This window comes from Trichosurus vulpecula, chromosome 7 (assembly GCF_011100635.1).
Source record: "Trichosurus vulpecula isolate mTriVul1 chromosome 7, mTriVul1.pri, whole genome shotgun sequence".
NCBI classification, from domain to species: Eukaryota; Metazoa; Chordata; class Mammalia; order Diprotodontia; family Phalangeridae; genus Trichosurus; species Trichosurus vulpecula.
The window spans coordinates 189,915,469-189,941,776 of record NC_050579.1 but is presented as its reverse complement, the minus strand read 5'-3'; the positions used below and the strand labels follow the sequence as shown (position 1 = coordinate 189,941,776).

At 41.6% G+C, this 26,308-nt stretch overlaps 1 protein-coding gene across 1 annotated transcript in view; it reads left to right on the top strand.

The window, feature by feature from the left end:
* The first annotated feature begins 3,933 nt into the window (after positions 1–3,933).
* MRAP2 (melanocortin 2 receptor accessory protein 2) overlaps positions 3,934–26,308 on the top strand; it is a 30,111-nt gene continuing 7,736 nt past the window's right edge. Inside the window, exons 1-2 of the mRNA XM_036769429.1 lie at positions 3,934–4,075; positions 23,420–23,519. Of these exons, the coding sequence (XP_036625324.1) occupies positions 3,949–4,075; positions 23,420–23,519 (227 nt within the window). The 5' untranslated portion in view covers positions 3,934–3,948. The remainder of the gene's footprint in view (positions 4,076–23,419; positions 23,520–26,308) is intronic.

Sequence of the window (26,308 nt, the reverse complement as noted above, 5' to 3'; positions counted from 1 at the left end):
CCTTGTCTACAAAATGAGGAGACTGGACTAGAGCAGGGGTGGGGAACCTGTGGCTTCAAGGCCACATGCGGCCTTCTAAGTCCTTGGGCGAGGCCTTTTGACTGAGTCCAAGTTTTATAGAACAAGTTGTTTTATTAAGGGGCTTTGTTCTGTGAAGTTTGGATTCCATCCAAAGGCCACACTTGAAAAAAGACCTCAAGGTCACAGTCCCCCCAGCCCTGGACTAGAGTATCTCTAAAGTACCTTCTAGCTCTAAATCTCTGATACTGATCCTATGACCACCCGTTTCACACTCCATGCCTCAGCCCCAGTAATGGACCAATGCCCACTCTAACATTCCCAGTAAGTGTCCATCCAGTCCCAGCTTGGGCCTTTCCAAGGATAGCTTGTGAGACAGCTCATTCATGGTGAATTTTTCAAAATCCTAACAGCCTTTCTGGATTCCCTTAAGTACTGCTCATATCCTAAGTGGAAATAAATTCCTAATCCTTGTTTCAGTTCTATTACTGGAACTGAGTCGTTACTTTTTCCTCTCAAAGTTCTTTTCTTTCTAGGACGAAAGAGTTCAGAAAAGAGGATGAAGCCCCATGATACTCTCAGTTTTTCATGTCTCTAGGTGACTGAGCCTGTGGAAGTTGGGGAGAGCTTTTCTTTCAAAAGATAAAAGACATGGGTGGTAGTGCTGTCACAATAACCGTGTGGCTGGAGGTTCTGAGTATTGAAAGAATGACTGAAGACAGATCACTCAGAGCAAAGACAGGCTCCTATTTCCCAGACCTTATGAATCAATAAATGTGTTTATCCTCCCAGAGGAGGTCATTTTCCTCCAAAATGCTCAGTTTTACACTCCGGTCTTTTCTATACTGACTTGGCTTTTTCAATCAGGGTTCAATATCTATTGAGAAGTTCCAAGCCGGGTTGGAGACCCGTGTTCTTCTCCCACCCCGGGTAGACAGAGCGGGCAGTGTGTGGGGACTCTCACAAGGGATAAGGGGGCCATATACAGTGCGTTTTGTATGGGACAGGCAAGGGGTTGCGGAAGCAATGTTTGTTCCTTGTGCCGATGGAAACTGGTCCAGGTTAACATCTTTGGCTATAGGTTCTTGACTCCCACCCTTAAAAATAAAGTTATAGCATTGTAGTATGAAAGGAAACACAGTTGTCAGAGAAAGTGTATGGAAAGCTTTCAAATATGGAAGAGTTGAGTACTGCTTCTTATGGACAGCAAGGTGAGCAATTCCAAGAGACGGCTCCTTTCAGTAATAATATTATTGAATAATGATAATAATAATAATAGCTAGAATCTATACAGCGCTTTAAGGTTCACAAAATATTTTTCATATGATATCTCATTTTGCCCTCACAACAACCCTGGGAGGAAGGTGCTATCATTAGCCCCATTACACAGATCAGAAAACTGAGGCAGAGCGCAGTTAGACTGGCCCAGGGACATACGGTGAGTAATGAACTCTTGTCTTCCTGTCTCCAAGTCAAGCGCTCTGCCCACCGCCTGGCTATCTATCACCTTGCTGTCTCTAACAGGAGCTGCCATTTATGTGGCATTTTAACGTTTGCGAAGCTTTATATGTACGGTATTTCATGTGATCCTCACAAGAACCCTGTCAGGGCATTGTTTCCATTTTACAGATAAGGATACTGAGCCTGAGACTGGTCAGGTGACTTTCCCAAGGTCATGCAGTTAATAATCCTGGAGCAAGATTTGAACTCAGATCTTATTCCAAGTCCAGTTGCTTCTTTCACCATGGAGCTTGCGATGTCGATTCACTTTCTTTCTTAAGTTTTATTGTTGCCTTTTGTTTATAACACATACACATTTTCTCATATCTGCCCCTGTCCTTTGGGACAAAGAAAAACAGTGATGCAAAACCAACTGATAGAATAACTAACCTTTATAAAGCACCTACTATGCGCCAGGACAATTATTACCTCACTTGATCTTGACAACAGCCCTGGGAAGCAGGGTTGCTGCTGTTATCCTTACTTTACAGATGAGGAAACTGAGGTAAGCAGGGGTTTAGTGACTTGCCCAAGGCCACAGAACTCGTAAGTGGCCGAAGCCAGATCTGATGTCTTCCTCACTCCAATCCCTGTGCTCTATCCGCTACAGCTGCCTATGATGACTGTGTCTTACAGTGCAGGTGGTATTCAGCATCTTTATTCCTCCACTTCTCTGCCAAGATGAGGGTGGTACATTTCATCACTTGTCCTCTGAAATCAGTCTCAGCCATTGCCTTTAACTGTCTTTGAGCCGTCTTTTAGTGTTTTCACTACATTACATTATTGTAGCTATCACGTACGTCATTCTCCTGGTTCTACATTCTTTGGTTTATGTTAGTTCATACAGATCTTCCCATGTCTCTCTGAAGTCCTCATATTTGTTATTTCCTATTTCATTACATTCATATACCACAATTTCTTCAGCCATTCCCCATTCACCCATTCCATCCAACCGATGGAAACTGACTTCGATTCCCAATTTTTTGCTACCACAGAAAATGGCTTCTATTAATATTTTGTATAAATGGTAACTTTTTCTCTGTCTTTGATCTAGAAGTTTGGCATTGCTGCAAAGGGCTACAGTTAAATTAGATATTGGTATCCTAAGGCAATGTGAATGGACTTTGCCATGGAAAAGCTAGCTTTTTTTTCTTAACAGAATAATAGAAGCACTTGTACTACTTGGTAAAATTAACTTTTTGTCAGAACATCTCAACAATTTATCCTGTCCTATTGAAACTCAGTGATTCTACTGCGTTTCTCCATTATTTTGTCTATTTTTATTTACTTATTAATCTCCTGACTCTGTATACCTCCGTTTGATTTTTTTTCTTCCAAAAGTATAAAAATGTTTAGCTTTGTGCTAAAAAAATTTCTCAGTATTTCTCTCTGTGCTAAAGTGTTCTCTCCCTTTTGGCCATAAGTAATAAAGCTGTGTTTTGATTAAGCTGAACATCAACTATTCTGGGTTAATTGTTCGTCAATTGCTTAATTAAGAATTTTACTTTCAGGATACCACCTTCTACACTCCTCTAATCCTTTTAGATATGATCTTTTTTATATAGATCATTTGTTTGTTTAGTGCTCATTGTAGTTTAATGGTATAATATTCTGGTCTAGACATATTTTCCTATAAACTGCTTTCCACTTTCACCAAGATTTTGCTGAATAGGGAGGTCTTCCCCCAAGAGTTTGTTAATGGATTTATCTAACCATGGTCTGTGCATGTGTGTGTGTGTGTGTGTGTGTGTGTGTGTGTGTGTGTGTTATTTCTTGGTCTTGCTTTTCTAGTCTATAAGTAAAATGTTGGCTCCTTGGCAATGGGAGCTATTCTTCATTTAATGTGTGTATCTGATGGTGTTTTACACATCTTAGGTGAAAAATATTTGTTGGATTGGATTATCCTACCAATCTTTTTATATTTTAAATATCTAATAATTTTGATAATCATTATTTTATAATCGAGTTTGACACTTGGTAACACTAGGCCACTTTAATTTTTGCATTTTTTCCATTATTTCCTTTGAAATCTTTGACTTTTAATTCCCACTAGCTACCTATCCCAGCTTCCCTGTAAAACACATTTTGTTTGTCTTCTGTAAAATCTAAATATGCTTGCCTTATTTATATTATTCCTACTTTTCTATCCATTTATACATTCAATTACTATTACTGATTTTAGCTATTGTTCACTTTTCTATGTGCCCTTGTCATGTTGGTTTGTTGAAGGGGTTTTTTCGGCTCTCAGAGAGCAGGGACATTGTATAACTCCCTGTTCAGAGTACCTAGCATAGCATCATTGAATTAGCTCACCAGTGATTCAAGAAGCATGACCTTTTGAATTGAAGAAGAGTATATTGGAATAGCTTTGCTACTGTCAATGACTTAATAGATTCTGTGTTTACATTTATTCATTTGCACAGATTAGAGATGTCTGCACAGAGGTTAATTTCCAACAAAACATCCCAGCCATCTTCATCCAGTTCTGATTATACTTGGGAATATGAATATTACGAAATTGGACCAGTTTCATTTGAAGGCCTGAAAGCCCATAAATGTAAGTCTTGCTTGAGGGCTCTATATGGTAAATGTGCTTTTTTCATGCCTTTTCTTCCTCTTCGCCACTGTGTTAAAAAGCTTATGTTCTTTCCTATTTATTATGACTGCTTTTTTCATTTCTAATTTGGGGGATGTGTTTTCTCTCTCCATTTTTGTTACTAGTACATGGAAATCTATTAAAGTGTAAATAATCACAAATGTATATTTAATTAGTTTTGTTGTTTAAAGTTAAATGCATGATTAATTCTTTAAATGAAATAGATCAATAATGAATTCTCTCATGTAATGTGGTTTCTCTTTCCTTCATCTACATCCACCCAAGCCCTAACAAATTTAAAAAAATCCGACCAAGAAATAAAATCCCAGACCTGAAATTTGTCCTTTAAAAATATTTTTGCAATGAAACACAAAACACTGTGTTCTGGGACAACATGGGAACCCTAGTCTACTCTGAGCAATGGAGGTGTCGAGCCAGTCCAAGCTTTTTGTAAGTATTCTGTAGTGTGTAGGTTTTTTGGAGGCAGGAACTTTTTTTTGGTCTTTGCATCTTCAGAGTCTAGAACATTAGAGACACTTAATAAACACTTGTTGTTGAATGATCCCTTAAAGGGGGAACTTATTAATGACAATTCACATTTGCATGGTGCTTTAAGGTTTGCAAAATGCTTTCTCCACAACAGCCCTGTGAGATCTGTTGGCAGCACAAAGCTTTTCTTATCTCCAGTTTACAGATACGGAAACTGAAGCTCAGATTGGATGAGTGACTTGCCCATGGCCACACAACTATTAAACATTAGAGACAGGAGGAGCTCAGGTCCAGTGTTACCAACATGCATGTAAAACCTGTTGGAATGATGATATCCCCTCAGATATCACAGGATTGTAGATTTAGAACTGAAAGGGCATCACGGGCCGTTTATTGTAACACCATCATTTTTTGTTGAAGAGAATGAGGCCTAAAGGCACAGAGAGAGTGTCAATGATGGGATATGAACCAAGGCCCTCTGACTAGAACCATTGTTCTTTCTACTGAATTGATATCCTAGAGCGTAAAAGGAAGACATCCCCATGGGACAAAGAACGGAAGTAGAGCATTTTATGTGCTTCTTGTCAAACCTTGAGCCAAGAACAAAACCTTGTATTTGGCAGCCTGCCTGATTCTGGTCTTTTTGTCAGCTGATAGCCAGCCCACAGCTGTGTGAAGGCTAGGTAGCAAAATCCATACAGAAATTGACTCTGGGCCCATGGTTTGAAGGGAGTTTTGCTTCTTGTGCATAATGCATGCCCTTTCTATAATAATGCACCCTCTCCACCCAGGTGTCTGGCTCTGCTTGCAGAGAGAAGAGCCTGGGGTGGGGAGGCAGGGGGGGCGGTGGGGGGGAGAGAGAGAGAAAGAGAGAGAGAATGAGAGAGAGAGAGAGAGAGAGAGAGAGAGAGAGAGAGAGAGAGAGAGAATGAGAATGAATGTGTGTATGTGTAATAGAGTGATTAGAATGGCTAACTGAGATTTCTTTCTCTGTGCTACAACCAAGGACTGTTAGGGGAGATATTGGTGCAATTAATGATCCAACACACAGCATGGAAATGCCATCCAATGAAAACACAACCACTCCACTGTCTGGTCCTAAATGAGCCCTGCCTGCCAAGAGGAAACATTATCCTTGTTTCATTAAGCACAATTGTGGCAGCGGAGGAGGAGCTCCAACCTGCAACATTCTCTCCCAGGCTGCAGAGAGGAATAATCACCATCTCATGCTCTTCCTGGTTTCTTCCATGAGAACCATTCAGATGTTTGAGGTGATACTTGCAGCTGGCTACAGCTGAAATTCAAATTCACGCTGTGTTGTAAAGGTTTTCAAAGTCCTTCCCCAAGAGCACCCCTGTGGGGGAGATAGGCACCATCATGGCCTGCCTGGCTCACACAGTCCCTGGAGATGTGGATAATGACGTACCCTGGGACATCTGAAGGAAATGCAAAGGACAAATGGAAAGATGGAGATAGTGTACTTCAGTAACTCCTAAATGCTGTCTTCCGGCCCCGGTGGGGCTATTTAACAGCTAATCCTTGGTTTGTGCCTATGTAAGGGGCAGATTTTTGATTCGAATTTCCTAAGTGGAAAGTATTCCCTCAATAAGGAAGCATCCATCCCTAAAGCTAGTGGTGCTGCTGGCAAAATAAGGCAGTGTGGGCTAGTGGAAGTGGGGCTGGCATTGAAATCCTCTCTTCACCACTCTTTACCTTGGACAAGGTGCAATTAACTGAATGAAATGACAACAGTTAAAAAACAAACAAACACCTTTGAAAGGAAGACCTCGAAACCCTAACCAAAGCAGTAATAGTCACTTCAAAAAACTGGGCCTCATTTTTCTCATTTGTATAATGTGGCAATCATCGTAGGTAACCTCCAAGGTTGCTTACTGGGCAAGTCACTTAACCCCTGACTGCCTTGTAAAGAAAAAAATGTTGCTTGCATCTCTGAATCTAGAATCATGCATACCTCACCAACTCTAAAATGAAGAATTCAGAATTGCCTATTTGATTAAGAAGGGATGCAAGAATAAACCTGAGCCTGCTGGTTTTTGATAGTCATTATACACATGTATGTATATGTACATATGCATAGAGACATATATGTATGTATGTGAGTACATATATACATGCACATAATGTGTGTATGTATATGTATGTACGCACGTGTGTGTGTGTGTGTATCTCAGAGAGGACTCTGGTGAGTAGAACCCCTTTTAGGGCTGCTTACCCATCTTTGGTGTCCACCTGTCACCTAACTCTCACAAAGCTGTGACCGCACTACAATAAACTGTCTCAGCAGACAGGCTAAACCAGAGTGAGATTAGCTCACAGGCTTTAAACCTGTTGGTGAATTAAGGCTATATCTACCCCAAGCATGCGAAGCCTTCTCCTGGCAGAATAGGTGGAGAACAGTTTATTCCAATGGCCATGTAGGTGGCTGAAGCAAGTGCTGGGAAGCACTTAGAGCTTGGTAAGATATCAAAGAAGCCAAAGTCATCCACTGCATTCTGGGCCATCGCCAGTCATCCTGACTTGTCTTGCCATTGGACTTCCATGACTCTGGAAGAGAGAGTGAAGTTGATGACTTTGCATAACTCTGCCTCACTTAAATCAACTCATGCACAAGTCAAGCCATCGCTCATTGCGATGTCATTAGTCATCTTCAAAAACAAATAACCAACAACTATGTACACACACACACACACATACACGTATATGAATCGAGGTATATATGTGAGGGTTTTTTTGGTTGAGAAATTGCCCTCCTGTAGATGGCTTAACTCAGGAAATTAAAGTCTTTATTCTTTCTAAGGTACATTTTTCATAGGTGACCACTAGATGTTGAGAATAGTACATGATTGCTCACTGAATTGTCATGAAAAATTCCCAACAAAGTGGGTGATGACAATAGAGCTGCTGTCCATACTGTGCGACCCAGAGATCCCATGCCTAAGTACATGTGTACCAGAGAGAATGAAAGCTGAAAGTAAGGTCTCGTATGCACAAACTACCTCATTTTTTAAATTGTCAACTTAACAATGGTCAATAAACACAAACATTTCCATAGACAAAAAAGAGCAAGAAAGGGACTTGTATGAGAAACTCTGAACATCTGTTATGCATAGTTTATATTTAAAGACTCTGCACTAAGATTTTTGGGACACCCTGTATATGTATATGTATATGTATATGTATATGTATATGTATATGTATGTGTATGTGTATGTGTATGTGTATATGTATATACATGTATGTGTGTACATATACATGTATATATATTTATGGCTGTGTACATATACATATATTGTGTATGTAAATGTGTGCATTTACCTATATGTGTGTATGTGTTTTAAGGTTGGTGAAGCACTTTAAAAATATTATCTCATTCTATCTTCACAACATCCCTGGGAGGTAGGTCCTTTACAATCCTCATTTTACAGATGGGGAAACTGAGGCAGACAATGCCCTTCTGATTGTTCCACAAACAAGGCTCTCTACCTTTCAGCTCCAGGAACTTTCTCTGGCTTTCCCCTAGGCCTGGATAGCTCTCTTCCCTAGATTCCTCCTACTGATTACTAGATTCTGCCCCTGGCTTCTTTTCAGTCCCAACCAAAATGCCATCTCAAAGTTTCAAGCCAGAACATTGGTCTTTTTCAAGAAGGAAGGACAAACAACAACAACAACCAAATGCCATCTCCTCTTGAAGGTTTTCCCAACCTTCTCAATTCCAGTGCCTTCTCTCTTAATTATTTCCTATTTATTCTGTATATAGCTTCTCTGTATATACATGCTGTCTCCCTCATTAGATCATAAGCTCCTTGAGGGCAGGAACTGTCTTTTGCCTCTTTTTGTATCCCTAGTGCTTAGCACTGTATCTGGCACATAGTAGGTGCTTAGTAAAGGCTTATTCATTGATTGATTATTGATTTCTAGGTGAGAGGTAGTGTGACTGTAGTGGTTAGGAGGTACATTGTTCGGATGTATATTGTTGCAGCAGAATAAGGAGACTGAGAGTTAAAGTCCTGGCTTGGGACCTATATTGGCCCTGTGGCCCAGTGCACTTTACCTCTAATAGTCCCAGACAACTGTCTAAGACTATAAGCTGCAAAGGAATTGCTTATCTGTACTGGTGAAAGGAGTTTCCTCAATGGGAACTCCCTGCATTAGGGAAATCACAGGTGCAGATTGCCTCTCCCTTCAAAAAAAAATGCGGTGATGAAAACCAGATGGTCTCTGATCTTAAGAAACTTCCAGGCCACTCGGGGGGTGGGGAGGATACAGTATGAATACAGGCACAAAAGTATGATATGAGTTAAAATGTAATGAGGAAAGGAGAGATGCAGATTAAATGTTCTAAGAAATTTAGAGGAAAAAGATCACTTTCAGGAACAGTATGGGTGCCCGTGGGGTAGGGGTGGGGTCTCATAGAAGGCTTAGGAGGAGGTGGCACCTGAGCTGGGTTTTGAAGGAAGAATTTCAATAAGCAGGGATGAGGAGGGAGTGAGGTGAGATGGGGGGATTAGAATTTGGCTGGAATGTGCAGTATTGTCAAGGAAAGGAATGCAAACTAATTCTATAAAGGCAATCTGGAGCGAGATGGTGGAGGGGTTTGAATATTTTATCTGGTAGGCAATGGGGAGCTGTTAAAAGGCTTTTGAGTGAGGGAGTGGCATGGTCTGATCTGTGCGCAGAAATACTGATTTTGGCAGCTTTGTGAAGGATGAATTAGAGAGGGAAGAGTCTCTGAGTAGGGAGACTAGCTAGAAGGCTATTCCAATAGTCTAGATGAAAGGTGATTAATTGAAGTAGGGTTTTGGTAGTGTAATTAGAGAGAAGGGAACAGATACAAGAGATATTACTGAGGCAGAACCTATTGGCCTCAGGAATTGATTCGATGTGGATAATGGAGAGAGGGAAGAATCAAAAAAAAATTTTAAGGTCTGGTCCTCATCTCTAATCTTCTATGTAGGTCATTCTATGTTCAGGCTAAATGCTTATGCCCTTTATCCAATTGCCTGTTAGAAATGCATAACTGAATATTCAGACAGCACCTCAAACTCACGTCTCAAACTGAACCCACCATCTTAACACTCAAACCTGTCCCAGCTTCCAAACTTCCCCTTTTCTTTGGATGCCACCATCATTTTCTTAGCCACTCAAGCTTATAACCTGGTCTAGGAAAAGTGTTGATCTCATGATCCTTTTCCCTGCTTTGAAAAATAAACAATAAAAATGTAAAAACCAAAGGTAAAGCTTATAACCAAATTCTGAGTCTGGTCTGGGGCTTATGAGAAGAAGGAGGGGGATCTGAAGGAACACTAAAATCCAGTACAGTAGAAATGAAAAAGTAAATGAGAGAGAAAACCCAGAATGATTGGGCATTTGAAACTATGGAGCTCTCATTTTTTCATTTATGTCTCTTTTCATTCCCCTCAATTGAAGGTTAGAGTCAAGGAAAATGGTTTTCTCATGATCCTTCCCTCTTGGAATTCTACAGGGCCATCCCTCCCCATTCTCCCCAGTTATACCGCGCAATCATGTCTAAATATTTCATTTTTGAAGCTGATTAGAAGGTGAACTGATTGGAATCTCCTCTCAGGGACATTGTGAGCACTTTATTTGCTTCCTTAGAATCAAAATATATAAATTTTTAGAGCTGGAAAAAGCCTTAGGGATTCTTTAGTCCAATTTCTTTATGATCCTTGACCTTTCTGGCTTCACCTGAGTTCCATGGCCCATGACATTGTATAACGATTTCACAGAATTTTTTTAAGCACCAACTATGTGCCAGACATAGTGGAGCAAACGGCTTACTTAACTAGGAGTCAGGAGACTTGGTTTCTATCCCCAGGTCTGCCACTGACTAGCTGTGTGACCTTGGAAAAGTCCTTTGAACTTCCTAGGCCTTAGTTTCTTTATTTATAAAATGAAGGGGTGTGCTTAATGATCTCTAATGTCTCTGCTGGTTCTCACATTCTGTGACAGGAATTACCGACTGGGAGTCCAGAGACCTTGGCCCTCTGCTTCTTCTTTTAGTATCTGTTTCACCCATACACACAGAAGGTACTGGAGGTTTCAGACTCCAGCCTCTAACAGGTTCACTCTTGATCTAGTCAGACAGGAAAGACAGTTTTAGAGCACTTAATAATAAGCTTTATTCTAATCTAGTTTTCTCTAACACAGTATTGCTGATAATGGAAAGAAGGAAGGAAAGAAGGAAGGAAGGAAGGAAGGAAGGAGGAAGGAGGGAGGGAGGGAGGAAGGAAGGAAGGAAGGAAAGAAGGAAGGAAGGAAGGAGGAAGGAAGGAGGGAGGGAGGGAGGAAGGAAGGAAGGAAGGAAGGAAGGAAGGAAGGAAGGAAGGAAGGAAGGAAGGAATCTAGCTAGTAAACCCAAAGTTAAGTGGGAAGCCTCTGGCCATCAAAATTTACCTTCCTTTGGAGAGGGAGAGAGAGAGGGAGAGGAAGAGGGAAAGGGAGAGAGAGAGGGAGAAGGAGACGGAGAAGAAGAGGGAGAGAGAGAGAGGGAGAGGGCAAGGGAGAAGGAGAAGGAGAGGGAAAGGGAGAGGACGAGCTGAGTTACCCAACTAGCTGGGTCCCCTTTCAGGCTGCGCGGTCTACTCACAGGTTGTGTCTGTCCTTTGTTTTTGAAGAGGACCATGACATCCCTTGACTCACTTCTTAAAGAGGCCTATTCGCTGAATGGGTATTAACTCACTATAAGTGAGTACATGAAAAGGCCTGAGCCTAAAAGGACCAGGGTCTCCCACTGCATCCTGGGCCATCTCCAGTCATCCTGTTGAATATCAGGCCACTGGACCCAGATGGCTCTGGAGGAGACAGTGAGGCTGGTGACCTTGCACAGCCCTGCCTTACTCAAATCCAAGTCAACTGCAAGTCATGTCATCATTTCCCTGATGCCATGGTCCTCTTTGAAAATGGACAAACACAACAACAACAACAATGGCTGATAATAAGCACAAACTCTCACAGATCCCTAATCACCCTTCTCACAGGGGTCCGTGAGAAGGGGGCAACTACCCCATGTCTTGATGGGGTCAATAGAGGCAGGCACAACTTGTGCATCTACTAAATTGCCTCAAGCCTCAATGGGGGCCAGTTGAGGCAGGTACATGCATTCCTCTATATATTACCTGTGGATTCCCCCCTGTGGATTCCTCACTCACTGACCAGTGCCCACTTGCTTTATAGGGCAATAGACAAAGAAGGCATCTTGCCAACATTAGGCTCACAAGTTAACTTTAGCAATGTCGTTCTTCTGCTCAAGAGTAGTAAATATCAATCATGTCACTCCCATTTCTCATGGCGTAGCCTCAGTGGGACTGTCTGTCACTATGATTCTAAGAAGTAACTGTCTGGGATCCTTGAGACTATTCTGGGAGTTATTATCTAATGCCTGGAAACTAGACATTCCTTTGGCCACGGATCCTGAGAAACTAAACTGTAAAGGGATAACAAAATCCTCCTCACTGACAGTATCTTTGCCTGTGATTCATTTTATGAGTGAGAATACCATGTGGTATGGCCATCCTGTGGATTGTAAACTCTCCTGTTTGGCTTTAAAAAACCTTTACAGTCTTTCTCTAGCCGACTTTTCCAGGCCTATCACACGTCAATAGCCATCCTTTGTAGTCTCTATATTCTTGCTAAATGGTTTTCTTGCTGTTGCCCCCCTGCAACATTCCCATCTCCCTTCTTTGAGAAGTCTTTTCCCTGAGCCTGGGGTATACTCCCTCTTTATCTCTACCTCTTAAACTCCTTTTGTTGTTGTTTGAGCATTTCAGACTCTTCCTGACCCTATCCGGGGTTTTCCTGGCACAGATACTGAAGTGGTTTGCCATTTCCTTCTCCAGGTCATTTTATAGATGAGGAAACTCACCTCCATCTGATAAAGTGTTTTATTTGACAAAAACAGATATAAAGAAAGCATCTGAACAATTGTGAAATTATGTAGAAGCATTAAATAAACAGGGTTAAGTGACTTGCCCAGGGCCTCAAAGCTAGCAAGTGTCTAAGGTCCAGATTTGAACTCGGGAAGCTGAGTCTGCAGGCCCAGCACTCTATACACTATGCCATCTAGCTGCCTTCATAAGCTCCTTACATCCCTTCAAAGCTCACATCAAATGGTGTCTTCTATATAAGGATTTCCCTAATCTCTCCAAAGGCTAGTGATTCCCTGGAGTTACTTCTCATATAGTTTATATTTGTTTATGTAAAGGGGACTTTGTTTACTTTTTTTTTCTTTTGGAGTGCTTCTCAGCACTAAGGCAATCAAGTGCCTTAGAGTCTTGTCTTTGTTTGGAGGAAGGCCCACACCCTAATTAGGTCACTAGAGGTTTCAAGCTCTTGAGACATGTCAAGCCCTCTAGAGGTATGAAGCCCCAGGGCCCTAAACAGGGTGTATATGCTCTGAGGTTAGCATTTTGTTTGAGGCTCACTGATTGGAAGAGTGTTGGTGTGGAGTCTTTGGGTAGCTATTAAAGAACACCCCAGCTTTGAAAACCCCAGATGTTGGTGCTTCTCTCTCTGGTAACTATGTACGTATAGCTTTGGTCAGGCAGCTAAAAGCCTCTCTGTTGATTTGTGTTATTTGCTCTGTTTTTATAATGTATGCTTGTAATTTCTATTTGTATTTGCTCTAAAGTTCAGGGTGCTGGCTTTTCCCCCTGAAACTAAGTGAACAATATATGTATGTTCAATTAAAGTGAGATTAGAAAAGCAGATCAAGTGTATGTATGTATATATCTATGTATATATCTATATCTATATATAATATTATATATATATATAAAAGAGAGAGAGAGAGCAGACACAGGGTGAGTTGAAGATGAAGGGAAGATATCTAAAAGAAATAAAATCAAATTAAGGGATGAGAGAGGAACATACTGAGAGAGGGAGATAGGGAGAGATAGAATGGGGTGGATTATCTCACATAAAGGTGGCAAGAGGAAGCAGTTCTGTGGGAGGAGGGGAGAGGGCAGGTGAGGGGGGAATGAGTGAACCTTGCTCTCATCAAATTTGGCCTGAGGAGGGAATACCATACACACTCAATTGGGTATCTTACCCCACAGGAAAGAAAAGGGAGGAAGATAAAAAAAAGGTGGGGGGGGGAGGATGGAGGGGAGGGCAGATGGGGGTGGAGGCAGTCAAAAACAAACACTTTGGAAAGGGGACAGGGTCAAGAGAGAAAATTCAATAAAGGGGGATGGGTTGGGAAGGAGCAAAATATAGTTAGTCTTTCACAACATGAGTATTGTGGAAGGGTTATACATAATGATACACATGTAGCCCATGTTGAATTGCTTGACTTCTTAGGGAGGGTGAGTGGGAAGGGAGGAGGGGGGAGAATTTGGAACTCAAAGTTTTAAAAACAGATGTTCAAAAACAAAAAAAAAAGTTTTTGCATGCAACTAGAAAATAAGATACACAGGCAATGGGACATAGAAATTTATCTTGCCCTACAAGAAAGGAAGGGAAAAGGGGATGGGAGGGGAGTGGGATAATAGAGGGGAGGGCTGACTGGGGAACAGGACAACCAGAATATATGCCATCTTGGAGTGGGGGGGAAGGTAGAAAAGGGGAGAAAATTTGTAATTCAAACTCTTGTGAAAATCAATGCTGAAAACTAAATATGTTAAATAAATAAATTTAAATTAAATTAAAAAAAAAGAAAAGCAGATCAAAGAACCTGTGCTAGCAGTCCTCCTGTGTGCTGATGTTATTGGCCTTATACAGCCATAGTAGCAGCGAGTAGCATTGTTGTTACGGCTTATAAGTGTGCATGTTGTCTCTCCAATAGCTGGCATGTTCCTTGAGGGTAGAACAATTTAATTTATGCCTTTGTATTCCTGTTATCTAACAATGTCTGGCACACAGTAGATGCTTAACAAATGCTTGTTGTCTGATTTGACTAGTTTTCATGAGCTTCTTAGGAGCTAAAAGATGGTAAATGGTGAATTAAGGCTTTGGGATAGAAGAGAGAAACAAAAGGGAATAAATACAGATATTTTGTGGCCACCAGTTCTTAATTTTTTCATGTTTTTTTTTTGAGGATAAAGTCAAGTAAGAGAATGTAAGGATTTAGTGACAATGCAGGTAAAGACAAATTGGTTGCTTTGGTGGTAGAGGAGACTGGGCCTGTGTTTTCATTTGATAGGAAATGCCTGATTAACTAATATCCTCTATCAGTGCATTTTAGCAGCTTCTCTGCTACTTGTAGACTTAGAGTTTCATGGTATACCAAGAGGTTAAGTGATTTGTCCAAGGTCACATAGCTGGGGTATGTCAAAAGTAGGACTGAACCAAGTCTTCCTGACTGTGAAGTTAGCTCTTTATCTTCTATGCCACTCTGCCTCTGCTATAGTAATAATTATGGAAAATATAGAAATTTAAATTGACTGTCAATCCAAACAGAGTTCAATAATAAGATAGGAATATTGTTGCACAGCACTGAATCTCAAACATGAATCTCAAATCCTGAGATTCCCCCCGAGAGCTTCTAGTATATCTCTATGTAATAGTCTTGAAATTATTAGCTCATTTTAAGCCTAGGGAGCGATATAATGATCCCTCAGGTCCTCATGGTTCTGTCTTTTGTTGCTTTAGGCAGTTTATAGTAAATGGTGAGTTAGGAAGACCCAGTTAGGAATATCCCGGTAGGGTGATTATTCTAAGATTTCCCCTCACTCTAAGGGCATGTTTCAGGATCTTAGACACAACACCTGTGCAGTGAGTAGGAACATGAACAAGGGTGAACTAGGGTGCCCAGGAAACAGTTGTGCTCACCACTCTATGCCACTGGGCACAGAGCACAGTTCAACACTCCTCTAACAAAAAGTCCCATAGCAACCATGGATTGGCAGGGATAAAGTAAAGAGCTCTGATAAAAGCAGAGATAAAGAAAGCATCTGAACAGTTGTGAAATAGTACAGAAGCATTAAGCCATGTACTGCAGACTTAAGTCTAGTTCTAATGTATTACTTCAGAATGTTCTTCATGATTTAGTTAATTAACAATATTTCCTGAGTGCCCACTGGGTACATAGTCCTCTATGCTGAGCGGTGTCATTTATCTATGTGACAATTCTTTGCCATCTCTGTTCCCTTTAATGACTGCTCATTTTTCTTCCCTAGGAAAACCTTATTTCCATCTGCCCTGCTAAACCTCTCAGTGTTTCTTAAACCGTGGGTTGTGGCCCCATAGGGGATCGCAACACACAGTTTAAGTGCTGAAGGGGTTTTAAGTGGAAAAAGTTTAAGACGTGAGATGTCATAGAATTCGAGGGCTGAATTTTGTTGTTCAGTCTTTTTTCAGTCATGTCTTTGTGACCCCAGTTAGGGTTTTCTTAGCAAAAAGTGGCTTGATATTTTATTCTTCAGTTCATTTCACAAAGGAGGAAACAGGCAAACAGGGTTAAATGACTTACCCAGGGTAACACAGCTAGTAAGTGTCTGAGGCTAGATTTGAACTCAGGAAGATGAGTCTTCCTGACTTCAGGCCTGGTGCTCTATCCACTGAGCCACCCAGTTGCTGAATTTTAAACATTGCATAATGGAATGCTGCCCCCCCCCCACCATTATTTTGTGGTCCATGTACTGAGGGCCAGAGAAATGAGATGACTGGCCCAGATAACCAAGGTAGCCAGTAGGAGAGTTAAGATGCATGTTCGGCTCTCTCTCAGTCCAGAGTTCTTTTCACTATGCTATTCTGCCTTCAAATCCTCTTGGCATCTTCCCCCTCCTCTTCTGCATCCTCATAAAAGCTACCTTAGGTTTGAGGTCCTCTGTGGATTGGGTTAGCATCCACTCCAATACATAGTTCTTCCAACCAGTTCTTCCATAGTTCTTCCAAGAGCTTCCAACCTCCCCATCCAATATGCTTACTTAAACCAGCCAGCAAGAGGATGCATTTATTCAAATCCCAACACATTCAATCAAACAGTATGGCAAATAAAGGGCAAAGAAATTCTTGCACTTCCCCACCCCTTCCCACCAGGTGCTCAGGAAACATTCTCACACAGGTTGCTCCACCAACAGTGGGGGAAGGCACATGTGAAGAGAACATGTATGGCGAGGGAACACACATGAAGCATACATACATATGGAACAAGTGACCAAGAGACATGCATCAAGAACCTGTCAGGAACATGTATGAGCAGGACACATGTCTCCTTATACTTTACTCCTCAACACATTATCCTTTATGTGGTATTTAAAACCCTCTACAATCTCGTCTTACACACATTGTACCCCTTCACATATGCTACTGTCTAGTCCAACTGACTTAAACTTTTTATCAGCTATTACATTAATCTCCCAACTTCATGGCTTTGCATGGGCTTCTCCCTATGCCTGGAATCCACTTCTTCCTCACTGCCATGTCTTAGAATCCTTAGCTCCTTTCAAAGCTCAACTCAAGCTCTATCTCCCCCAAGAGGTCTGTCCTGATCTGTACAGTTGCTAATACTTCTCCCTAAAATTACCTCGAGTTTAAATCCATGACCCTGGGAAAATCAATTGTTTATCTTTTGTTTTTATAGAGGGCCAATTGCATCATGGGTGATATCTTGACTTGCATGTGAATTGGATTAAAGTAAGGCAGAGTTGCACAAAGTTGTCACCCTAATTCTCTATTCTAGTCATTGAAGTCCAGTGGCAAGACAAAAAGCAAGACGACTGGCAATGGCCCGAGATGCAGTGGATAACCTTGGCATTTTCCATGCCTGACCAAGCTTTAAGCACTTCATAGAGCCTGCTTCAAACCTTCACGACCTTTGCAACAAATTGTTCTTATCTGCCCATTCTGCCAGGGGGAAGTCTTTACATGCACCAACAGGTCTGAAGCCTGTTGGTTACCCTCAACTCTTACCTGTGGTTCCAAGAAGCTGTAGCATGCACAGCAGCCACACCTGGGTAAAGCTATCTCAGCAGACAGGCTAGACTAGGGTAAATCAATTAACTTCTGTCTAGATGTGTGACCTTGGTTAAGTCACGTGATCTCAGTTTCCTCGTCTACAAAATGAAGATAATACCTCCCAGAGTTGAATAATATGGAATAATATTGGTAAGGCGTATTGTAAACCCCAAACTGCTACATAAACACTAGCTATTGTTATTATGTTTTTGCATACATTTCATATACCTTTAGGTGTATATATTGTTTCCCCTCATACAATGTAAACTTTTGGATGGTTTCATTTTTGGCTTTGTGCCCTCTGATCTTAGGACTGTGCTGGATACCTAGCAGGGACTTAATAAAGGCTTGTCGGTCCATTGGAACATTTGAGATGATGCCGTATTAAGACTGACTGAAAGGACCAGGGCTATTTTGATCAAATAAGAGACTTAGGGGAGATGGTTTATGAGAACTTCTGTCCCTTTCAGGGAAATATGCTCTCTGCGTATTGCTATGTGAAGGTGGTGACATCTTTTCTTATTCTCTGGGCAAGCCTCAGGAGCCTAGCCTTTCTTTGTGGTGAATCAGCCTCATATCTGAGGTAACCCCTGACTGCTTCTTTCTTCTCTTCAGTCAATGACTATTCGCTGATGAGCCTTGAAGCTCTGCCAACCCCCTTTTGTATCTGGGATGACTATTAAATACAGTTTTGTCTCTAGGACATTTGGTTATTAAGGTATTTATCTCTCTACTGATGTTTTCTGAGTCTAGGGTACATTGTAGTCTGTGCCAACTGAAGCTTCAGGACAGGGGCTTGGTAAGCTCAGGTATTGTGCACAGCAGAAATTCAGTCTGGAGAGCAGACATAAACCTGAACAAAATATTGACAAAGTGTAGGAGATAGTATGAGCTATTAGGTGGAATAGCAGATAGAGTGCCGGATGTGCGGTCAAGATCTGAATTCAAACTTGACCTCAGATACCAGCTGTGTGACCCTGGGCAAGTTACTTCGCCCTGTTTGCCTTGGTTCCTCATTTGTAAAATGAGCTGGAGAAGGAAATGGTAAACCACACCAGTATCTTTGCCAAGAAAACCCCAAAAGGGGTCACAGAGAGTTGGACAAAACTGAAATGTTGATCAAAGAAGATAGCATAGTTATAATGTAAAGAATATTGTATTTGGAATCAGAGGACTGGTTGGTTTTGAATCCCAAGAGGGAGTGGGATATGGTAGAGAAGGCCTCCAGACCTTGGTTCATATCCCAGATCAGCTGCTCTCTAGCTACGTGACCCTGGGCAGTCAGGTTACTTGAGCTCTCTGTGCCTCGGTTTCACAAAATGAGAAGGTTTTACTTGATGCTTTCCCAGATCCCTTTGAGCTCAAAAAAAGCTTTGATTCTACAAAAGTTTTGCCTTGCTACTCATTATCATCATCTTGGACAAATCACTTAACTCCTCTGGACTGAATTTCCTCATCTGTAAAATGAGGGGATTGGACTGGATTGTCCCCAGCTACTCTGATATTTATACATATTTTAATATGTACATATTGTCTCCTCCCCCAAAATGCAAATTCCTTGTAGGCAGATAACATTTCATTTTTGTCTTTGTATCACCGTTGCCTGGCACAGCGCCTGACTCATTGCCAGTGGATTGATTACTGATTGAACAATATCAAAGAGCACGGATGAGGGTTGGACTGTGGAAATTCATAGGGGGAAAATTCCCAATCACAGGTTCTCTGTGAAAAATGACTAGCTGTGTGACCCCAAGTGAGATATTGCTTTCAGCCTCAGTTTCCTCATCTGTAAAATGGGAAATAATAATACCCATAACACTTAGCTTGCAGCGCTGTTGTGAGGAACAAATGAAATAACGTAGGTAGACAGTTTTGTAAAACCTAAAGCTCTATGCAAATGACAATAATAATTCAGGAAAAGTCAGGCTAATGCCAATGGGCAAGGGAAATAACATTTATTAGAGGTGTCTCAGTCTCCATTGGGATTCATGATCTTCAACACATACATCACTCCATACAGGTGTCCTATCCTAAAGGAGATGGATACGGGCTGGGGTTGGGTTGCAGAATACAATGGAACTTAGATCACTTAGAACATACTGGTATGGAGATGGGTACCCCAGTTAAACAAATGTCCTATAGACTTGTGATTTCATTGGTATAGGGAACTCCCAGATGAGGAAACTCCCTCCACCAACATAGGTTGACACTTACAGTCTTGGAGAATTGCCTGGAACACTAGAGGTGACCTGGCTTGCTTAGGGCTATGCAAGAGGAATCCAGGAAGACCTGGATTTAAGTCCTATGGCTATTAGGTCTTCTTGGCTCCAAGGCCAGCTCTATTTCACCATGCTAAAATCTCATGAGAGGCAAGAAGTGAGGCGAAGGCAGGACATGGAGAGGTCTGGGGAATCTGGGCTGTCCCAAGGCAGATCATGAAGAAATTAAAATGCATTTACTAAACACTTATGTGTAACACACTGTGCTAAGTAAACATTGCAGATACCCAAGAGAAAAACAGAAACAATCCCTAATCTCAAAGAGCTCACATCTAATGAGGGACACAAAATATATGAGGGCTCAGCTGTAAATCAAATGGGAAGGAAAGAACCTTAAAGTAGATGGTAAAGCAGATTCTTTAATATCGTTTCTCCTGATAAAACAATATCCCCTTCTGATGTTGAACCATTTGACAAGGCCAAAGACTTTGGTGGCAAGAAATTTTCTTTCTGAGTTTTCTGCAGTTGTAGCTGTGGCCCTGGTAGGAGTCCCAGGTCATGGCTCCACAGGGTTTGCTTCCTGGGATGATGGGATTAAGCTGGAAGCAAGAGCACTTGGGCTTATCTTCGTGTCAGTGGCCAATGGTCTGCAAGTCTTGGTGTTGGTGATAAGGACAGAGAGAGGAAACAGTAGCACTGCTGTGGAGACAGGGGGCTGCCACCATTGGCACACACTGCATTTGGTAGATAGAGTCATGGACACTGCATCCTGGGCCATCACCATTCCTCTTGACTTTTGTCTTGCCACTGGACTTTGATGATGCTGGAAGAGGGTGAGGCTGATGACTTTGTCCAACTGTGCCTTACTTAAGTCCAATTCATGCTCAAGTCAAGACGTCACTCTGTGAAGTCATTGGTGCTCTTGAAAATGAAGGCTGAAAAACAGCAACAAAACAACAATCTCATGGATGCTTAAGCTCTAGAGAGACATGCTCCCTGGGGAGCAAGGAAAAGACAGCGTAAACGATATCAATTGACTAATAATCAGTAACATTTATTAAGCCCCTACTATGTGCCAGGCACAGTGCTAAGTGCTGAGGATATAAAAAGAGGCAAAAGACTCCCTGTCCTCAAGGAACTTATAATTTGATGGGGAGATGATGTGCAAACAAACATATACAAAGCAAATCACACACACACACACACACACACACACACACACACACACACACACACACGAGATAAATAGGAAGTAATTAACAGAGGGCAGGAACTGGGATTAATCCTCTCCCCTTCTCCTGCCTTTGCCTATTACTTTCCTAGAGAGGCCTATTTATCAGTCTTTTAAAAAAGAGTTTGCTTGCTTTTTGTTCTGCCACTTACTTTACAGAAATTGTTTTCTTCAAAATATAGTTGTTTAGAGACCTTCCTTACTGTATTGATGTGTATGTATGCCCTCTAGAGTTAAATGCGGGTGGGTAGAAGCCTGATGCATGGTTAAACTTACGGAGGAGAGAAGTAAGAGCTTTTATATTGTGATGTATTCATCAGGGAGGCAAAGATTTACCAGCTAGGGGCTCCAGATTAACAAAAGAGATTTTATTCATATTCACATAGCCTTCTAAAGTGGAGAACAGGTGGGCCTGGGCTCTACTGGGTAAAGGATCCTAAGTCTAGCAATTCTGTTGGGGAGATAATAGATGGATAGATAGATAGATAGATAGATAGATAGATAGATAATGAAATAGATAAATAGGTAGATAACAAAAGATAGGTGGATAAATAGGTAGACAGACAGATAGATGGCTAGACAGACACATAGGTAGATAATTAGATAAATAGATAGGTATGTAGATAGATGGACAGATAGATAAACAGATAGGTAGATAAATAGGTAGATAGATAAAAAGACAGACAGACAGATGGAAGCTACAGCATTTTTTAAGCACTGTGTGCCAGGCACCATGTTAAGTGCTGGGAATACAAATACATGAAAACTTCTGTATTTAAGATTACATTCTAGTAAGTGAAGAGAAAACATAAAGAGGACCTGGGAAAGAGAGGTAGGAAGGCACCTGTTAAGAGAGAAGGGTCAAGGCTGTAGGTAAGGAGGTGCAACAATCCAGAGAGTTTGTTGAGCTCAGAATGAAGAGAAAGACAGCTACAGGTAGTTCCTCAGAGGTTCCTTAGACACTTTCGATTTTCTCATCTTTCCATTCAGAAGGTTTAAGGAGACTAAGCTGGTAATTAGGGAAGAGGAGTCCTGTCTTAAAATGAGGAGTAGAAAAAAAGGTCACAAATGTGGAGTCAGTCAAGAGGCTGCTGTCCAGTTGCCACCTTTTTACCTCAAGGCACAATGCCACAACTCCTTTTATTTTAAAAAACAAACTTTATTTACTCATTTTTTAAAGATAGCCACACTCAGAATTGCTGCCTCCGCTCAAAATGTTGTTTTCTAAATTGTAGCATTCCGTAGTATTGGACCCATTGGAGTAGGGCATAGTATTTTGAGTTCAGAGTCAGGAGACCTGACACCAAGGAGAAAGCCCAAAACAAAAAAATAACTTCTATAACAATTAGAACTATTCCAAAGTGGAATGTAGAAGATGGAATCCTCTCTCTTTAGAGGTTGGATGACCATTGCTGGGTATGTTATCAGGCTATATTAGAACAGCTAGATAGCGCAGTGGTGGACCTAGAGTCAGGAATACCCAAGTTAAAATAGGGCCTTAGACCTTAGTTGTGGGACCCTAAGCAAGTCATTTAACCTATTTTCCTCATCTGTAATCTGGCGGTAATAATAGTTTCTATGTCCCAAGGTTGTTTTGAGGATAAAATGTGATATTTATAAAGCATTTTGCAAACCTTAAAGCGCTTCATAAATGTTAGCTATTATTATGTTATCTAGTCCAACCTCATGCATATGATGGCTCCTAACATCTCTTCTACCTCTCCAGTTCTGTGGTTGTTGTCCCTAAGGCTGTCATTTGGTGACAGCAGAGAAGTGGTAAATATAATTACAACTTGGGTTTTAAGAGGATGTGACCTCCAAGAATATCATAATAAATCAAGGTGGAAATAAAATAGTTATTGATTCCTTATTAGACCAGTATGCCATGCTCCTGGTAAATCATGAAAATAGTCATTAAAGGTTAAAGCCAAAGACATTTAATGGTGGTTACTGAGAATTAAATGGCCTCATATGCAGCCAGCTCACATAAGTAACACATTTAATTCCAAGGAAATGACCTGTGGGAAGGCGAAGTTTGGGTAATGTTTTTTAATTTCATTAAAATTTTTCACTTTCCATGCTTTGGGCCTAGCCAGACAGCACTTGGATTGGTCCATCAAAGCACCTTTAATAGCTTAGCTTATCATTTTTGTATAACATTTTGCTAATGTTACCTCGTTGTGTTTTCACAATAACCCTTGTGAGGAAGGCAGGTTAAGCTTTTTTTTTTTTTAAATCCCCATATCACATATGAGGAAATTAAAACTCAGAGGGTTTGAGATCCTTATCCTGAGTTACACAATTAGTCAGTGGCAGAGCCAGGACTAGAGTCAAGGTGTTCCCATGCTTTTTTCATTGCCTTTAATGATGTTTGTTCCTCCATTAAAAAGCTGAGGTGAAATGTTAATTCATTTATTAACTGTCTTGCAGATTCCATCGTCATCGGATTTTGGGTTGGTCTTGCTGTCTTCGTGATTTTCATGTTTTTTGTACTGACCTTGCTGACCAAAACAGGAGCGCCGCACCAAGAGTAAGTCTGAATGTTACCATGTGGAATAAACCATATGCCTCAGTGGAGGGGGTTCCCGCACAAGGAGATGCCTATGTAATGCTTTCTTCAAAGATCTTTACTAATGCCCCCTTTGTTGTCCTTGTATCTCTAGCACTTAGCACAGTTCCTGGTGCATAATAAATGCTTATTTATGAAATTATTTTTCTTATCAAGCTCCTGTTCCCTTTCTTTTTCCTGGCATCTGAAGTCTTTAATGGGTGCTAGGCGGCACAGTGGATAGGATGCTGGACCTAGGGTCAAGAAGATTCATCAAACCTGGCCTCTGACACCCACTACCTGTGTGACCCTGGGCAAGTCACTTACCGTTGTTTCCTTCAGTTTCCTCATCTGTAAAAGGGTGAGAGAAGGAAATGGCAAACAACTCCAGTATCTTTGCCAAGAAAACACAAATGGGGTCACGAAGGGTTGGACACGACTGAACAGTGACTCAACCACAACAAAAAGTTTGAATAGTATGGAACCATCTTCTCTTTCCCGCACTCTCTCATGTCACTCCCTTGCAGGTCCTCTGAGCCTCAATTGAACCAGACTAAGCTTTGGCCCCAACCCCACTCCAGGGCATCTCTGCGCGTTGTCCCTGTACCTGGAACGCCCTCCTTCTCCTTCTTCACGTGCTTTATTGTTGCTCGTTCTTGAACCCCAACTCAAATGCCACTCTTTCTGTAAAGCTTTCCTCACTTTCCATGTCAGTAACGACCTTCCTCCTCAGGCCTCACAGAGACTCTGAGGGGCCGCTAGGGGGAGCAACGGAAAGAGCACCAGGCTTGGTGGACCCTGGCCAAGTGGCTTCCTCCCTCAGTGCCCCAAGCAGTTCTCTAAGACCGTTAATTGCAGAGAAAGTACCAAAATGGTAGAGGGATTTTTCACACTGGAAATTCTTTACACAGATAAAGTCACAGATCTGGTTACCTCTCGCTTCTGCTTCTCCTCTCCCCTAGTAACCCATTCGACAAAAGCATTTGCTCAGATACTCAAATAGATCAGTAATTTCATTGACAGAACATTCCCTGGAATGATTCAAGTTACTACCTAACCATGCCTACCCATGTCCTCTTATAACTGCCACAGGGGATCTGTTCAATGTGCTGGAGACCTCCCTCACTTTCTCCTGACATCCCAAGGATACCGATGGAAGTTAGAGGCCTTCAACTTAGAAACTGCGCTTCCTTGCTGAATCATTAATACAGTTACATGCTGCCTTTCAGTAGGCTTGTGGAAGGCCACACTTGAGTAGTATGACTTAGGTACACAACAGAACGGGGCCGCCAGAGTCACAGGCGCCATGTCCCCATTTTGTAACCGATGAGCTTCAAGTCTAGAGGCATTAAGTGACTTGCTCGACTCTCCTACTAGTTAGTGGTGAAGCTAGGATAGTGAATAGATAGGATAGATAGGTGAAGCCCAGGTCTTCTTGGTTCTAAGTCTGCCATGCTGTAGCTTTCCAATTCTAAAGCTAGTGGTATTTCCTTTTACTGTGATGTGCAGCCAATGAAACGACCGTCCATTCTAAGGTCAAGTAGGTTAATAGCATCCCAAGCACCAGTGGGCTCTGAGAATCTTTCAGCTCATCTCACTGATCTCCAGTACAGGCAATTTCAGGAGTGACACAATTACTGAAGACTCAGTGATCCTTGGCAAGGCAGGGGAGAGGAAGACTCTATTGTAAAGTTAATGTTGCCTTTCTAAGCAAAGCAAACTGCAATTACGACAGTTTTTGCCGCTGCATGGAAAATGCTTTTCTGGGAGATTTTACGGAAGATGGAGAGCTGGCAATTATTTTCTCCCCACTATCACAGCTAAAAATTCATTAACTTTACTTACTGCTTATCAAAGCAGTATCTCTTCTTCATCAAGAATTCTCATGATAGATATAGAGGAAAAGGACAGGAACAGCTTTTTCCTTCTTTGGACTTCCTATCTGAAAAGTAAAACCAGCTTCCTCTCGATTCATGGTATCATAGACACAAAACTGGAAGGGACTCCAGATGACATCTATTGTGACCCTCTTATTTTACAGGTGAGAAAACTTAGGCCCAGGAAGGCCAAGTAAATCATCAAACATTTATCACATCCTCTCTCAGTTTTGCCCACTGGCATCTTATCCACAGCAAAATAAATTAATGTTATTTAATTGTATCCCATCCTTGATTTGGAATATTGGATTTGGGTTCTTATGTGCATTGGTAGAAATGAAATCAAACTCATTCATTTCTTCTGTGAGCTGTCATCTAGCTGAACATCCCTAACCCTACCCCTCATCCCAAAGTCCAAGGAGGCCCATCCCAGGAAGCCAAGATGAGGAGGGAGTGCATTTCAGATATGAGGGACACACAGAGGAAATGCCTGGAGTCAGTCTGGTTTAAGGAACAGCAAGAAGGCCAGTGTCACTGAATCACAGTGTGTGTGTGTGTGTGTGTGTGTGTGTGTGTGCGCGCGTGTGTGCGTGTGTGTGTGTGTGAGATTGGTGGGGGGATTTAAGATGTCAGCAGACTGAAAGTGTTTTTGGGGTAGAAGGGGGCAGATTATAGGGAGATTTGAATGCCAAACAGGATTTTATTTTTGATCTTAGAAATTATAGGGAACCAGGGAGAGTATGTATAGAGATCAATGCTGGGAAAATGCTTGTTTTTCCACCATTTCCCTTCTCAAGTTCTAAAAGCATATTCAAACCAACCATGCATTTTTGCTATAAGGGGTCTGTCGATCTCCTCTCCTACACCTCCATTTACTCTCCTTATAACTTTTAG